A 17,707-nucleotide genomic window follows, 5' to 3' on the forward strand; every position below is an offset into this window, starting at 1 on the left:
TCAGGCATTTTTTTTTTTCCTGGACTAGAAGCCGCTCGCCAGCATGGCAGTGGAGGAGCATATGGCCCCCCTCTTATCCCACCTACACACTCTACCTCCTCCTCCTCTATTGCCTGGAAAAAGTGGCCTCAAAACCCCCCTGCTGCATTCAGGGGCTTACATACATAAAGTCATAACACGTTCCACAGGTCATGGAGGAGTTCATTGTGCCTGCATGGTACACAACATAATGGCTCATATCCTAAGGTGTTGATTTGGCACAGCTCTGACTAGCCTGAGCATGTCTGTGAGATAAATTATGCAGGTTGTGCAAGATTACAAACAAAACCAAAGACATTTCCATCTAACTTGTTAAATAGATGTCATGAGTGACTTTTTGTTCGGGTGTGGTCATGTTCAGGCTACATGACACCCTAAGTTAGAGCCACCTTTAGAAATTCTGACAACCTTACAATGTAACAATCAGAAATACACTTCTAGCATATCTCCAAAGGCCCTGTGTGGAAATATATCTGCAACTGACAGGAGACATAAACGGCTCATGGGATATGTATAGCATCCCCTGTCAGCTCCCTGAATGTTTAGTGCAACGCCTTGCATTATATCAACTGAACACTTTCTATATTGGACAGTGTATGAGAAAGGGAACTCAATCCTGAGCCATTTCAAAGCTTCTTAGAAAAGCACCTGTGATGCCTCCCAGGCATTGAAATAAAATCTTAAAATAAAGCTAACCTCCTTTCCTTTTGACTGTTTCACTCAGCCTGGGACTCTCCTTTGTCATCTTGTCTGCACAAAAGGCCCCTTCTTCCTCTGATTTGTGTATAAATATTGCTACATATCCAGACACCAGCCCTCTGAAACAATGTCAGTAGAAATCCCTTTCTTTCACAGAGTGAATCCATTTTTGCATTCTGCAGGCCAGCTGCAAACTCTGTTTATTTGCTGTTATTGTGACTGACGTGTGCATATGTTGAGTAAATTACATTTGCTGTGACATTTAAACTGGGCTTCCAACATAAGACTGGTAAGGCTCTGTCTACTAGACAAGAGGCTACCAGGCGAGCTAATGTCTCAGTTTTATTTATGTTGGCAGGGATCAGATGCTGGAGGCTACAGGAGGATTGGCCACAGTATTTTCACACCTCAGAGTCCGTGCTAATGGCCCCTGTTTCTCTGTCCCTTGATCCCCTCACAAAACTCATTAGTACAGCCTGGCATTCCTCCATCAACTTCACTGTCTGCAGAGAAAGAACTGTCTCGAGGTCAAAAGTGGAGTAGTAGAAGTGACCCACATATGGTTGATGGAAATAAGATGTTTACTCAAGTCTTGTGTTGAATTAATATGAAACAGATGCGAGTGAGAGCTGTGCAAGCTACACTTACACTGGCAACAACTGGGATTCCACAGGCCGAGGAGAGACGGAGACAAAGAGACAAGGAAAGCATGGTGACAAGTTTAGAGTTAGTAGTAGTTATTATGAAAGCTGTTGCTTTGGACATGTTTCTGCTTTAGTTACTTCTTATATCTATATACAACTAAAAGTATCTCTGTTGTTCTTTCTGTATCTATGTTTATGTCTTCCTGGTTTCTGGTCATGTAACATGTTTAAATGATTGCATTCAACTGTCGGTAAGTGCTTGTTCATCGCTGCCACCAGGCCTTAGCTGGGCTGATTGTTATAATCAGCATCTTTTTTTTTTTTTTTAACACTATATTGGTTCAGAATTTGCAAAACCCACAGACAGATGTAAAAGGGTACCAATAGCAAACCAATAGTAAAAAGTAAATTTACTTTGTTGGATTAAAGTTGCAATAGACCACACTGTTTCATTTTACTTTTGGTCAAGGTAACACATTTTGATGCTTAAATGCATGGTCCGTGTTAGTTAGCCCAAACTTCCTTGTATTTAGCTTAATAAAAGATAAATAAATATCAACATAACTGGATCGAACAACCAATAAAGGTAAACTTAACGTAACCAGTCAACCATCAAAACTCTGTACAGTCTTGGCTTTTACCACGCATGGGTCATCATTTTTGAATATTCAAATAGCAAGGCTGTCAAACCATTAAAAATGTTTTTGTTTTATTTTGGATTTTAATTGTGTTAAACTAAGGGGGCACTGACTTCCTGTCAACAGACCTGCTTTTATTTCAAAAGAAAATTCCCGGTAGATTGAAGATTTTGACATGAGTTTAACCACAGGAAAAAGGAACTTGTTATGGACTGAGAAGGAAAAAGGGGCACAGCAAAACAGTTAAAAGTTTGATATCACATGATGCAGAGAAGTTTTGACTTTTCCACTGATCTGTCTATGATTTCTTTAAAGTGAAATGAGACATTTATGAGCATTGGTGGACCTATTTTACGACTTATTTTACCTCACTGAGGCTGCAGGAAGAGGCTGCAGTAGCTGAAAGGTATATTTTGGTATTTTTGAAGTTGGCTAGTATATGGTGCGCGGCAATAGTAGTGGCATTAGCCTCAAGTGATTTCAGAGAGTGTTGCCCTTTCAAATAGGACAAGTCTGGAGAAGCTCCGCAGATGGGTATAGTTTCTTCAAGCAATTTAGCAAGCTTTAGTTAAAATTGGCCAAAGAACAATGGTGGCTCAATTATATGCTATATTGAAAATTTTGAAGCATTTTATTTTTCACTTATAAGGCCTTTGGGTTTAGTGCTATTTTGCAATGCAAATGCTCTGCGTAGCTGAATAGATGTTTGGGTCTGTGGACTTCGTCAGAGGAAAAAATTAATAAAAAACAGCACTAAAATGAGTGATTTTGACTTGAGTGAAGATGATGTGCCATTTACCATAGGTTCATTGCAGATGATGTCATATAGCAGCTATGAAAACCCCTTTGGGAGCAAGTGGTGATTTCTGTATGGACAATGACTACCAAAAAGGCCATGTTTGGAGCTGTTAATGACTATGCCAAGTGTTCTAGTGCAAAAATATAAACATTCTTAATTATAAAGCTACTTTTATGTCCCGAAAGTGGTAAAATATTCAAGCAAAAAATAAAAAAACATTAAACAAAATGGAATAGGATCGGTGCATAAATGTGTAATCGCTGATACCTATACCTCCAGTTTCAGCAGTATCTGAACAACTCTGATTCAAATTTTAAAAAACCAATCAATCAATCTTTGAATGCACATCCTTTGTTTCTACATGATTTGTCAGCGTCTCTTGCTCCCTCTCACTTGCTGAAAACACTTTGACTGTGCAGTACACCTGATGTTGTTTTTGAACTTTTTAATGATATTGATCCGCTGCCAGTGTTTCTGTCCTCTGATTTCAACTTAACAAGCGAAAAGGAACAGACTGTTGCGGTGACTACGCTTGGCTTGCATGTTTGAGGCATCTGTTGGTGGGAGGGGCTCAGCTAAATGATACAAGGTAGAAGAGGAGGAGGTGGAAGTTTCATCCCATCTGAATGTTCGTGTTGCTACTGCTGCTTCATTATTTGTGTTTTTTAAAAAACAAGAAAGAGGACTACAACTGCTCTTATGTTTAGTGTCTATAGGAAGCTACTGTTGTAATTTGGCTCCATATTAAATAAATACTGCTTTAATAAATCTGGTATTTGTGACTTGAAACAGCATCGTAAATCTTGATTCCTACTTTAAAGCTTTGCTCCCATCTACCTGCCCAGATGTATGCTAAACTTCAGGTGTGGGCTTGAGGAGACTTGTAAATGTCAATCTTTTTTAATAAAGGGATTAACAATATGTACAGATTCTCGAACCTCCTGATACCTGGCAACAGATCCAAGCACTTCCTATCCAGGTGGGATCTAATCTTGTTGGGGGACTTCTCCTGCTCCATAAATACAGGACGCTGGCTAAGACAAACAATACCCAATAAACCACAGAGGAAGAGTGATGTGTTTGTACAGCTTTGTTTAATGACCGGCTGCCTTTCATCATCACGCCCTCTACCTAAAATGGAAGAGACATCCTGCAGTTCTGTTAAAGTAGACTTGTGAATTATAGTTTCTGTATTCAGACAGAGAGGAATGCCTCTCTTTCACAAACTGAGTGAATTCATGAAATTCCTGCAGGCTTATCAGACTACATCTGTGTGGACTGGACCAGACGGCATGCTGCCTGTCGACTGGTTTGTCGCCATCCTGCATTCTCCCCTTCAAACAGGGGTCTTTTGGGTTGTGCGGGGTGGGGGTTATGGGGGCTTACATGTGAAGAGTCTGTTATTGTTGAGTGCTTTGTGTAGTCTAATAAAGCATGAATCTAACCTTCCCCATCCCGGGATTTTCTTTAACTTTGGACACAGCCCGGAGCAAGCATGGTGGGGCAGGTGGCGGCGAGACCTGCAGGATCCCACTGAAGTTGGTGGGGTAAATGGAGGGCTCCTGTGGGTGGAGCAGTGAGGGCTGGTGCTTCTTGCGCTTGGAGGAGAGGTTCAGCTTCTGAGCCGCCCTGTAAGAAGAGAAAGAAAGGATTGAAATCAGAAGAAAAGGACCATTTCATAAAGTTCAAACACAAGCATTCTTTTTTCAGGTGAGGTTTTCTTCCAGGGTGGTGGAACCTAAGAAAAGGTTATTGATTTTAAATGTCCCACATGACATTTCTTGAAGGGGTGAGCTGCAAGGCTCTTAAAAAAATCACACGCTGAAACTACAAAATAAAGGTCAACAAGCTCCTCTTAGCTCCTCTGAGTAATAAAAGTCAGCAGGAAAGCTACACTGTGCCACTACCCGCGACAATTTCTCACTCTGAAACTGCTTTTCTTCAGACTCAAAGTCCCTTACTAAGAGCGATAATGTCTCTGATTTCCACTTCAGTGATAGGAGGCACAACTCGCCAGAGCTGTTTCATTTTTGTACTGCTGAAAATTTCTGATGCTATTGAGCAGTTTCTGATTTTATTGGCAGTGTATGTTATTAGTGGCATCCATATTATAAGAAGAAAAATGTTGAACAATTTACGAGAAAGTGGGAAAAGCAGCTTTATTAGTTATGCAATGATCACTCTGGTTGCTTCCTAGTCACATGGTATAAACAATATGACTGCAGCTTTCCCTGAATTTTACCTGCAGAGGCCACAGATCTGCACAGGAAGACTTTACCTGGAAATTTTACTAGGAAAAAACCCAGGTAAGTTTGGAGTCCATTTGTATTCACATAGCAGCTCAACCCTGAAACATTCCAGGAGTTTTTTGCGTATGTGAAAACCAAACAGAACTGCTATTCTTCTAACTGCCAAAAAAGATAATGTCTTAGATTTCCTCTTCAACCAGAGGAGGCACAGCTTTTCAATACACTGAATTTTGTAAAGTGACACCAGAATATTATGTGAAAAGTATGATATAATAAAAACAAGTTGATGTGGTGAATTCAGAGCAGGGTATGTTTATTGTCATGTTTATTACCCCAGACCAGCGTGTTTTGTGATAAGTATCATAAGTGGCCTCTGTATCATGAAACGTATCATATGTTGAACCAAAACATCACCCACTCATGATATTTTAATTAAGCACAGTCAAGGCTTTTTCCTAACCATGTATGATGGCTGTAGTAACCGCAACGTAGCGAGTACGCTCGCCATCTCTGTCAGCTCGTGTTGAGCTTAAAACGCAAGCAGCGTGCTGCTTTGGCTGGTTTCAGCTTATCTTGAGCTCAGTGCTGCAGCAGTTTACCTCACAGCGGCTTAAACAACCATTTAAAAGTGTGTTTTAGTGTGTTTTAACTAATGACTTTCTTTTTTGAGTTCGTGATAAGTCAAAGATCCAGTCTGTGGTGTTAAACAAGGTCAGAGCAGCTTTAAACTGTAGCTACGTACATTTGCTGGCACAGCAGCCCAAGCTAAGCTAAATCAATGATAAACTTCCCTCAAAATTTTCACGATAAAGTACCATGCTACTATTTTTCTAAAATGCTTTTATTGTGAACACCATCATCAGGAAATGTGCTCAAGTCTAACAGCTTAACACACCTCCGCATGGTAGATGCCACACCTGAAACTATGAATGCTGTGAGGAAGAGGTAAACAGAGACTTAAAATATCCTCTTTTGTGATCTTACACTAAAACATGAGTAAATCAAAAGCTTGCTTTAGGGAGAGAAGGGGGGTTGTAACACCTGAAGATGGATTCAACTGCATCATTTCTTTTTAATTTTGTAATAACATGACACAACACCGTGTCAAAAAGCAAATACTGTGACATGATAGGTAGGCCGTATTGGCCAGGCCCGCTGGAGCTACATTACCTTCAAAGGGAAATTTTCCAGAGGCACACTCTAAACTTAGGGTTAAGGACAATCTCCCAGAATGCCATGGCAAAATCTGAAAATTGCCACACAAGCTAATATCATCTTTCATTGCACTTTAGTCCTCTTGATTTCAAACAAGTACTTTAAAAAAGACCTGTGTTGTGCTGTAAAAAGGTCTGGTATTACTGTCAACGCTGTTAACGACTACTGATGACAAACCAGGAACTTGAGGAGATCTCCCATTCTGTGGGGCCAGATGTTCCCAGGATTTCCCTCTTGTAAATCAGTTTCATTGAGCAAGGGGGCAATTGGAGTCAAATAGCACTGGTCCTCAACACAGGCTGTCATAGCAGGATGATGCAAGTATTTGTCCTGATCAAAAACCAAAAACTGTACCAGGCATGACAGGTGACACTTGCTTTAAGTTCTGGCCTCTTAGTCATGTTTTCATGTAGCTCAAAGAGCAAGTTAAACCTATATTGGGATATTTGATCTTCTGCATGCGTTTTTGCTTTACAAGCACCCACACAACCCTTTGCTGTAACTCAATCCAGCTTTTTGACAGTCCCCTAATTAAAATCCACTGTCATCCTGCCTTCTTGTCTCCAAGAGCCCATGCAGAGGAGACATAAAGTGGTCACAGGGCCAACTTAGTCTGGCACATGCTATCAGAGCCCCAGCAACTCAAAAGGCAGAGCTGATATCTCTGCATGGTCTGCAGGGAATTGGGCCAGACCTAGAGTGGGATGGCATCACATCGCCCTAGATCAGTTAATGCTGTATCTCAGCTGGAAATTCAAGGTCAGGGGGAGGAAAGTAATACTTGAAGGAAATTCAAATGGTTTTCAATCAAGCTGTCGGGATTTTGAGACACGCAGGGAGGACAAAGAGGTGGCTGTCAACATAAAGGAAGGAAAATTGGAGTGAGAGATTAAAAGATCTGCAGAGTAGGGGGAAGCAAATAAGCGGAGTATGTGAGACAGAGTGAAAAGATTAGATCCATGCGCGTCCTGGTGAGCAGTGATATCCTAATAGGCTAGTCTGAGCTCATTAGTCCAGCTATGAGCTCCTCCGGACAGGACTGGGTGGGCTACTGCCAAAAAAACACAACTCACCCTCCCCATTTCTGACAACCAGAACCTACACATCTCCTTCTCTCCCCTCTCCACTGTACGCCCCCCTGCAGAGTCAGCCCAAGAGCACAATCAGGGAACACACTGCCGGCTGATGGAATAATTATTGCATCCAAGAAGGCTACAGGAGAAGGCTCTCCCTGGGGAGCTGCCTATGTGTGATAGCATGCGAGACAGATCATGTGACGGAGAAAAAATGAGATGGAATAGATGAATGTGAGATGCAGGGAAAGGGGAAACTGTGCTGGAGTACACGTGGCTATGAGAAGCATCTAAGATAGATGCACCCTGTCTCTCTGTTTCTGCCCCTCACTTCCTCTCTTTTACCTCATTCTGTCTCTCTTCTCTTTCAGTGGAGATAAATCAAACATCAGGAGTCAGCATGAAGGATGCTTACTGATTTATAATTGTGCCTTCATTTCAGAGCCTAGCATGTAACCTTGAGGTTTTAATTCAAGCTGCACAATGATGCTTGGTGCACATGTGCTGCTTCAATGGAAGGTGAGAAAAAAGGGATGAGATTGCTGTTTTTTTCAACCTCACCCACAAGTACACAGGGAAATTAATTGCTTGTCACTTTCTCTCTCCTCCCTACCTCTTTATCTCTCGCTCTCATTGCAACTCTATGATCAGTGGAGAGAAAATGGGCGGTTAGAAGAGGCTCAGATTTTCTTCGCCCACAACAGCTTGTCCACCTGTTCACTCTCAGTCTCCATGCTAATGAAGATGTTTTCCAGCACATCTTGCTGACAAAAAAAAGCTGCACACAAAGAACATCTAACAAGTTTTTGCAGAATTTCACACACTTTTAAAACTGAGCCAAATGTTGATTTCAACAAGAAAACTAAAGCTTTTGTGTACTTACAGCTCTTTCCAATCCATTATCTGGTTAATGCTAACAGTCAAAGAACAGACAATTGATAGAGTTCAACTTTGCGGTCCATGTCTGTGTTGTCACTGCTCTCCATTACTCGCACATTCGATACGCCGGCACAGTCGCCCAGAGCAGAGCGAGGCGGGGCTACTCGCTAGTTGGGGCATAGGGGTCCTTTTTGCTGCGATGGCAATCATCGAGGTTCTGCTTGATTTCACAGAGGTTTGTAAGTAGCAGAGTGGGCGGAGGGGGTTGGGGTGGGGGGGTGGGGGGGGCAGGTAAGAGGTGGGCAGACAGACGAGGGTTCACAATGAGGTTAGTCCAGAAAGATGCCTAAAGAGGAGGTCAGGAGGACAGGGGGAACCTTCTTTTTTCTTGTGCTGCTAAAGGACCTCTTACTCTTTCCATGCCTCCTCACAAGAAAAAGTTCTGCATCAGCTCTGTGACATAAAACCCAGCAGAAGCTAACTCAGTTCTCCACATGTTCTTTCACATCCAGTGTTGCAAATATCCCACTGAGTAAATCCATGTGGGTGATTCTGCAGGTCCAGGTGTAGGTCCTTCTCAGAGTCTCTGCTCTTTCCAGGCAGGAGGAGGGGAGGACGATCCGCACGCCTGACCGGGCTGCTGGATTTCCTTGGGTGGTTGAGAATGGGGAGAATTCCTACTCCTGTGCCGCCTCTCGGTCCGTCTTCTGCTATCGGAGAAATGCTGGCAGCTGTCCTGCCGTCTCTCTCTCTCTCTCTCTCTCTCTCTCTCTCTCTCTTACACACACAAACTCTCCCTCTCTCTCTTCTCAGCCCAGCCCCTTTTTCCCTCCAACTGCCAGACAAGGTGTCAGAGCTCGATTGCTGGCTGCTCGCGGCGCAAATTGCGAGTACTCTCCTTTTCTCAGTGAGTCTCTAACACACACACTGTCTCATACAAACCCAACACACAACCATGAATGCACCCCTCTTCACGTCACATGAATACTTAATGCATACAGGAGCCTTCTCTTCTTTTAGGGTCCCACACTTCAAACAGATTTGGTTAGTATGCCTACAGTGCATGAATGCATGAGCCCCAGAGTGTGTATGTGCCCGTTTGTATTTTTTATGCCTTTGTTGAAGGATGTAATTAGCCAGATGAATGAGAGAGTTATTAATCAGAAGGAGTGACACCAGATAAGGAAGGATATACTTAAGCACAGAGAGATGGATTGCCTAAATGAGCGATGCTCGGACTCCACTGGAAAGCTGAGAGATTAAAAGAAAGAGTGAAAGCGAGGGAGGGAGAGAACGGACAATGAACAGATGACGTCTTAGAAAGGCAGATTTATGCCGGCCAGTGAGGAGAGTGAACTCAGTCAATGGTCAAGGGTAAAAAGGGGAATGAAAGCATGTGAGTGGGCGAGCGCCGGGGTGAGAGTACCCTGTATTCCCCCGGCTGCCAATTTACCAGTAAGCCCTCTCAGCCCCCGACTAGCCAGTCTCTTTTGAAAGGCTGCTGCTTTGGCTGCAGAGTGCCTACTACAACATATCGGCAGACAGAGTGGGTGTGAGACTTTCCAGATGAAAGTACATTCAGCACAAACACACAGCAAGCTCTCTCTGCCTCTCTTTCTGACACAGTGCCCCTTCTATGAACTCTGCTGGATTAAATTTGGAGAAAGAAAAAAAAAATAGCACTGCCTACCTGTTTGGTGAGTGGAGTACAGTAATGAAGCACTTTGATGTATCACATAACCTTTCCCTTCCTCTTTGCCACAGCACGCCTACCTCTGCTTTTCTGCTATGGCTCCAGATTTATTCTACTAAGGTGGGCTTCTGTTAGAGAGCAAAAGCTGCTGAACAGGGGTGGGTCTAGACCACTGACTGGTACTGACTTTTACCTAGGGGCCATGAACTACATCTATGTGGAGGCAGGTCCATCTTAATTTGCAGTTTTCTGTCTACACTTATCTGCCTTGAACAGTAACATTCAGTACTTTACTGCCAAATTCCTGCACAGATTTTTCAATTAATACCAAAATAGAGCTGCAAAAAATAAATATTTCATATGTAATTCTTGCAGGGCCATGAAGGAGATATATCTTGAAAAACTAACTGTATGAAGTACAGTTTTTTTTTGCACTATTATCTATTATTTGCTTATCTTTAAAACAGACTGTATAAACCATGGACATAGTCTAAGTGACATCATTCAGTGGTTTCTAAGAGGTGTTGTGAAGCTCAACCATGGATGTAGCCATGCTGATTTCAACAAACTTCCACCTAATCAAGACAAAGGTGTTGGAAAAACCTGATTCATAACAAAATCACAAAGGGTAATATCTACAGTTATAAAAAGATTCAAAATTGATATTCTGAAATCAACTTTATTTCATCTTGATTGCAATTTCAGCAACTCCAGAATATGGTATGATGACAGCTTACTAAGTATATTGCAACCACTAAGTATAAATTGCCACGCAATTTATACTTAGTGGTTGCAATACTGTCACTTTATACATCTCACTTGGCAAAAGCCATGATACATCAAGTATACTTGATATATTGCAGCTGGGCACGCATCCAGTCATGGTTAAATTTGACCAGACAGTCATTCAGGATTTAAGGGGCCCATGCCAAAGCGGGACAGATGTAAAATCAAGGTTGGTTTGAAATGAAAAGGTCTGTCGGTGCCTTTTGTTGGAAAAAGGACATCTAGATTTTTGTCCTTAGTGACAGTGAGGTACGAGGGAAGAGGTCAATGACAGAGAAGGAGAGGTGTAGCTGTGTTTATGCCATGTTTTCAAGGCTTCTTGTTGGCCTGCTGTCAATAATCACTCCAGCCCTCTGTTCAAGCTTTGTCAAATTAACAAGAGAAATTCCTCAGCCCAAGAGAATCATTAGCTGCCGCGCCCATCAGCTTGTTTGTGCAAATTTGTCTCTGTTCTCCTGGGGAGCTATACAGCTCTTTAGGTAGCCCCTTTCTGCAGCTAATTACCACGTTGGTCCCATTTACAATCTCTGACATTTCCTTTCTGTAAGTCTCCTTTTTTCTCTTTTCACAGACAAGATAAGGCTGCTCCGGCCATTCGTGCAGTGATCAGATGAGGCTGATATGGACTGCTTTACCGCCCCCCCCCCCCACCCCTTCAGTGAGTTTTGTCTCACAGTAGTGTTGATTATCTGCCCAGCATTGCTCTTCATGAATGGAGATGGGAATACTGGGCAGGAGCCAGCCTCAACATCATGCAATGATAATGACTACAACACAATGAGTCACGCAGAGAGATTCATAATTTACCGAGGACTAAAGGCATCTGAGAGAGCTTTTCAGAGTGTGTAAAGGTGTATTAATCCTTGTTGTTAGGTACTGGGGCCCGAAACGCCAAATCAGCACATGGAAATGATTGATTGGGCTGTTGGTCCATCAGGTAAGGTGCTGTGTTTTTGAGTCATAAGAAAATCAATCGGAGAGCCCCCCAGAGCTAAAATCAGTACACACTGTCTTATTGATAGGCTGCCCTTGACATGATCAAACAGTCCTGCGCCCCAAAGGTGTGGGGTGATAACATAAATCAGCCCACTGAACTTAACTCAGAGAAATACAGAAGTTAAAGCAAGAGCAGCAGACTAATGATCTCATAGCTGCTGGATGGTTTCCTCTTTGACAAATTTGCCCTGGATTAAAACAAATCTGAATCTTTGTGCTGGTCCCAGGTCATCTGCAGTCTGACCAGGCCGCTGCTCAGCTTCAGTGGTGATTAAGCAAGCGTGACATCAGCTCTTTAACACGAACACAAATTCAGGGGAGATGATGTCATTCTCTGCCAACGGGCTCTGGCAACGAGAGAGCCCACCCAGACGAGATTTACTAGTGAGGCCAGGATGCTTCACTGGTAATGCTTCCAAGCAGTAAAAGCATGCTTTTGAAGCACTGTAGCTGCATCTAAATGGGTCAAACACTGTCAACTTTAAGAGTCAGCTTCCCCCATTCATGCTAAAACACACGCATGACCATTTTGCTTTAATATTGATATTAGTTTTAATATTAGTCACACTTCAGCTGTCAGGTGCAAAGTATGCTGTTTTCATACAATAGCTGTAAAAAATACTAAACGTTTATATCTTATTTTATTTCATTCAGCTATTTTTTTTCACCTACAACCGACCTAATTATTAATATCAAATACTCATTAGGGTTTAAAGATTTTAACCCTTTGAATGCCAGTTTCATGTCATGATGCCACCAAGCTTTTTGATTAAAAAAAAAACAGAAAAATAACTTATTTTCAATATATTATATATAATTATTACAGCCTGGGATATGCCAATGATTAGCAGCAACAATGACTTTTATGCACAGTTATTTTTTGTGGAATGTCACATACTCCCTTTCAGGCTGCTGAGTGCAAAAAAAATGTGCTTTTCATACGGTAGCTATAAAAAATATTATGTTTATATTTGATTCTACTTTCTTTGAGCTAATTTCTTCACCTACAACTGACCTAATTATTGATATCAAATATTGATTTTTATAAAGGTTTTAACCCTTTGATGCCACTTTTTTGTCATGATGCCAGTATATTTTTTGATGAAAAAAAAAAAAAGAAAAATGAATTATTTGTCTTGAATTATTACAGCCTGGGATATGTCAGTGATTAGCAGCAAAATACATTTTTATGCATTATTACATCTTACATCTTGGGTTTTTTTCCTCCTTATGCCAAAAAGACACTATCTGGTGGAGAGTAGTAAAAATGATAAAGTCCAAGGCAAAAGCCTAGATTGACACCCAGATATAATAAAATGCATGTTTTTTTTCCTTTAATAGAAGTGAGACCAAAAATTGCAGTTTGAATGGGCTTTAATGGCAATTTTTTTGCACTCAACAGCTTAAGAGTAACTCTTGCTTGTATACAGTGTATTTTAAACTTACTGTTGGAGCTGAGCTGGAAATAACAAGATCAAATAAAAATACAACATCTTGCCAAAATTCATGCCATATACATGATCACAACTGAATTTATCAAAAAATGATGAATGAAAAGTGCGTAAAATGCGCACAACCTCCCCTAAGGGTTAAGCTGGGGGCTCTATTGGAGACTTTTACAGAAAAGAATATTGTTGAATATGTGACATAGCTGATCCAAGCATCCTGTGTGGCGCTGAGATTTAGCCTGTCTCCTCTCTGAAGCCCCTCCTGCAATCAAAGGACCAGCGGTATAAACATTAATTTTGTTTTTCTGACTTCCTCTCCATTATCCTAAATCACTCAAAACAACACAAAACCAGAGAGAGCAACATCCTGAATGCAGAGTTAGTGCTTCAACAAATGATAATTGTGGCAAAGATGTCCAATTTTACCTCACAGGAACTGCAAAAAGGCTCAACTCTGGGAGACACGAGTAGAATTTCCATCTTAACATTCAGATTTAGATAGCTATCAAGCAAATCCATATCTTTCCAGACATTTTGAAAAATATGTTTTTCTTCTTTCCTTGGGCTGATGCATTAAAATGGAAGAGAGAACCAGAAGGCTCATCTGTCTGTTGAATCTTATCGAGTCAAAGCTTTGAGGCTTTAAACTCACTGTCAGCCTGTTTCCTTTCCTGCTTGTGTGTTTAAATAGGGGAGCGAGGGCAGAGCTTCTCTCTCATGTGTCTGCTAACACAACAGCAGCTTTACAGGAAGTGGCCTAAACAACTCCAGGCTAGGACTTCCTATAAATCCTCAGAAATGGATAAAACATCCAAACTAAATCACACAGCAATGTGCATGATGTCCAGTTAGCTGAGTGATATCCTGCATAGCAGCTTCCAGACACATCAGACCGGGGGTTTGAAGACAGTCGCTTTGTTCCAGCGAGGTGTTCAACACGCCTTTTGTTCGTCAGTGTCTGTCCTTGGACACAAAATGCCAAATGGGGCATCATTTGTGTTCTGACTGCTGACAGCCCAAGGCTGCTTACATCTTCAAGCCTCAGCCAATTAGCAAAGGCCAAATACATTCATGTAACACCTGTGAACACAATGCACTGTCACCGAAAAGCAAATATTCCCCCTGCAAAATTTCTACTACTTATGCAACTGATTTGTCGTATTTTTGTCATAACAAAGGATCAAAGATCTCTTTTGTCAAAAGTACAAAAGAATCACAAAAATCTTTCTGTAAATAAAATCCAGAAATTATTCTTCCCAGGCTTTGTAAACCTGTTTCGTCATGGTCACCTCAAAAGTCTTTTGAAACGATGTGTCGACTGAGGTGGAAAACAGGGGAATTAGGGCATCCTCTGGAGAATAGCTTGAATAACAGGGAAGCATTTGAAGCACAGGGGAAGAAAGAAAAAGGAGTGTGAGTGGGGAAGAAGGAGGAAATGATGAGGGTGAAAAACTGAATATGGAAGAAAGAAACAGACAGTGAGAGGACGGAGGAGAAAGAGAAGCAGAAGGAGGGTGGGGGGGCTGCAGAGTCCTCTCTCCGATCAGTGGGCCTTGGCTCTGTGCCAGCGAGGCGCTGTCCATGAAGAGGTAAATCATTTTCTGCCTGAGAAAGAAACGGGAAAAAATGATCGTTGGGGATGTGCCACTGCCAGCTTGGGATTTCTTTATTCCCAAAGATGGGAATCCCCAGTCGGCCAAGAATAAATGGAACAGTTGGCATCAAAAAGTGAAAAAACTCATCAATATTCAGGAAAGCCTGGTTGGGTGCTAAAATGTGGTGAGCAACAGTAGATTTCAGCAGTAGCTGTGGTAGAGGAGGGTGCTGTTTAGTATCAAAGACATTACATTAAGCAGGTTTATCTTCTACACCTCTGGGTATCATCAAAGATTCCTGAAGGGCAGCTAAACTGTAAATGATGGTGAAATGAATTTTTGTTTTGTTGACTAACGCTTCTTGTGGTAACACTGCCGATAAAGTGTTGCATCTCCAAACACCCAACACCCACATCCCAGTCAAATACCCACTAATTCCCCACATCCACATGCTGAACAGCAACAAAGCCCTGCTGCTTAATTAGGGGCTTAAGGAAGGCTTGAGACAAGCTAAGGATGGAAAAAGTCAGCTGCTATTATTCTTTTTGGTTTGTTTTATTGTTCCACGAGCATTCAGGATCACATCGTTGTAATATGACTTTAACCAGCCTGGACATACGGACAGAGAGGAGGAGAAAGCAGAGGGCATTAGCTCTGCAGGACCTGTCTGTTACTCAGCGGGACAAAGGGGTCACTTTAAAACCCCTAGAGGAAAGAACTGGATATACCTGCAATAAGAGTCAATTTGTCTTCTTAAGAAAATTGGACCTTAACTTGTTTGCAAGAAAACTTAAGTTTTGTGTGTAAGCGCAGCAGAATGCTGAGCTATTACGTCAAATTTGTTTGGGCAGGAGAAAAAGAAGCCCTTGAGGAAAATTCCCTCTTCAGGAGATGGGTGACAGATGATAATGAAGACATGTTCCTCTATGCTCTACAGACTGCAGACTCCCCTCTCCTGGCATTGCTGACAGAGATTAACAGCTGCTTTCATCTCTTCCAGGGCATTTTCACTCTGCACCTCAAACACTGCTTCAGGTATTCTGCTACGCTCATCCCCAGGCTGAGGTGAATCTGGAATAACTTCCCACCCTGAAAGTGCTCGCTGAACTCGGATTCACCCACCATCCCACCCACGTCTTCCCTTGAAAACCTCAAGAAGGCCGTCCTCCACAGGGAAGGCAAAAATCTTGGCACTTTTTTGTCTGGAAAATCAGCCGAGCACATGGCCAAGGCAAGCTACTGGCTAAACGGGAGACAAATGAGAGCAATCATTAACATGCCATGCCTCTCTGATTTAATACAATGTCTCTTTGGCTTAATACATAACATCATATGAGAATGAAGCATAACTTTGGAGAATGATACGCGTGTTAGAGACAGTCAGAGAGGAAGAAAGCCAGAGTACTTCTGCTCCACTTCTCTGCTTCATTAATCACTCGCTGCCTGAGTAAGACACCTAGCGATTATTTATTTGTACTTCTCCACACAGAGGCTATCACAACAAACAGGCCCGCAGGCTGTGAAGAACATTTGGGAGTGATTAATCAGTGGGCCGTCCAGAGAGACAGAAAACGGGGGAGGGGAGCTCTTACATGTGTTTCTTAATCTTTCATCTAAATTCAAATCAATAGGAAAGCTGGCAAAGTAGAGAAAATGTTGAATTTAGGAGAAATGAGTAGTACTGACAGGATAATGGCCATCATCTTAGAAGAGTTGTTGTGATATTATTACAAATAAAGGAAATTTCTCAGTTGCTGCCTTAAATCTGCAGTCAGGTTTCTAGTCATATATCTGTGCAATGACATAGTTTAACAGACATGTTTCTCCATTTCCAAAACATTAGCATTCATTGCAATAGTCTACAGAATGGCATCCACCAGAACCTAATGTCTTGGAGGGGAACAGAGCTTTTATCTCAACATGTAAAAAACACCAACACCTCTGCACAGACATGTAGGAACGGGGTTTTGTTCTCTCTTTGCCCACTGTATGCCTCCACTGTAGGGTACTGTGTGCCCTCCGTTAACCTCTATCCTCACCAACATTTTAATTTACTGTTCAGCAAATATGTCATATATGCCTCTTCAGTGTCTCTTCACATGGACATGTTAGGGTTTGTGTCTTACAGACTGAGAGAGAGCAGAGAGGAGAGGCACAGATGTCTCCTGGTCCCTTAAAGTCTCCCTTTACATCCTGACCTGCAAATTGATGGCATCCTCACAGCCCTCTACAAACAATGACACCTAGAAAATGACCTAAATATGAATTTTAAAAAAGTACTTACTGAGAGCAGAATCGTTGCATACTTTTCTACTTTTTTATTAATGATACGTCAGAGGAAATATTTGGTTTTAGGTAGGCCCACCTGCTCTCCTGCTCTGCATTTGCATTAATTTGCACCTGATTGCCTCCCCTACTACACCTTTTCGCTGTGGAGGTTACTTCAAAAGTCTCATGGTTGTGAAACTGCAAGAAATCTGTCCTGCATTTCCCGATAGTTCCAGAGAGCTAGCTGTTTTGCCTGGGGATTCCCGTAAACCAGTCATTTACATGTTCCACAGTAATTTACAGTGTCATAAACTGATGAAATCCCCCTTAAAGTCTAGGAAACAAGTAAACATCATAAAAATAAAAAAAAGTTCAATCAAACTAACAGCAAACTTGTTACTCATCTTGTTTTGAGGAAAGAATTACTTCTGCATTCTGAGCCAGACAATGAAATAATGGCAATTACTTTGTACTTCAATAGTGTCAGTAATAAAGCTTTCAAAGAGGGAGATCAAATTAATTATGTTTTTCTATTAGACTAGAAAACAGGCCAATACTCATATTTAGGTCTAGGAATCTGAATGCAGAAGGAGTGGTATCACAATCTCTGGATGTTGGAGTAAAGGATAAAGTGACATTTCTTTAGATGGAAGTTGGAGATTATCATTCATCACAGATGTATATGG

General features: G+C 41.8%; 1 protein-coding gene across 3 annotated transcripts in view; it reads right to left on the reverse strand.

Annotated features, from left to right (window-relative positions):
* The window catches only part of kif26ab (kinesin family member 26Ab), a 100,678-nt gene that overhangs the window by 22,323 nt on the left and 60,648 nt on the right, over window positions 1–17,707 (reverse strand). For all 3 annotated transcript variants that reach the window (XM_041812566.1, XM_041812565.1, XM_041812567.1), the window contains exon 5: window positions 4,265–4,448. In XM_041812566.1, the coding sequence (XP_041668500.1) occupies window positions 4,265–4,448 (184 nt within the window). The remainder of the gene's footprint in view (window positions 1–4,264; window positions 4,449–17,707) is intronic.

The sequence above is a fragment of the Cheilinus undulatus genome, linkage group 18 (genome assembly GCF_018320785.1).
Source record: "Cheilinus undulatus linkage group 18, ASM1832078v1, whole genome shotgun sequence".
NCBI classification, from domain to species: Eukaryota; Metazoa; Chordata; class Actinopteri; order Labriformes; family Labridae; genus Cheilinus; species Cheilinus undulatus.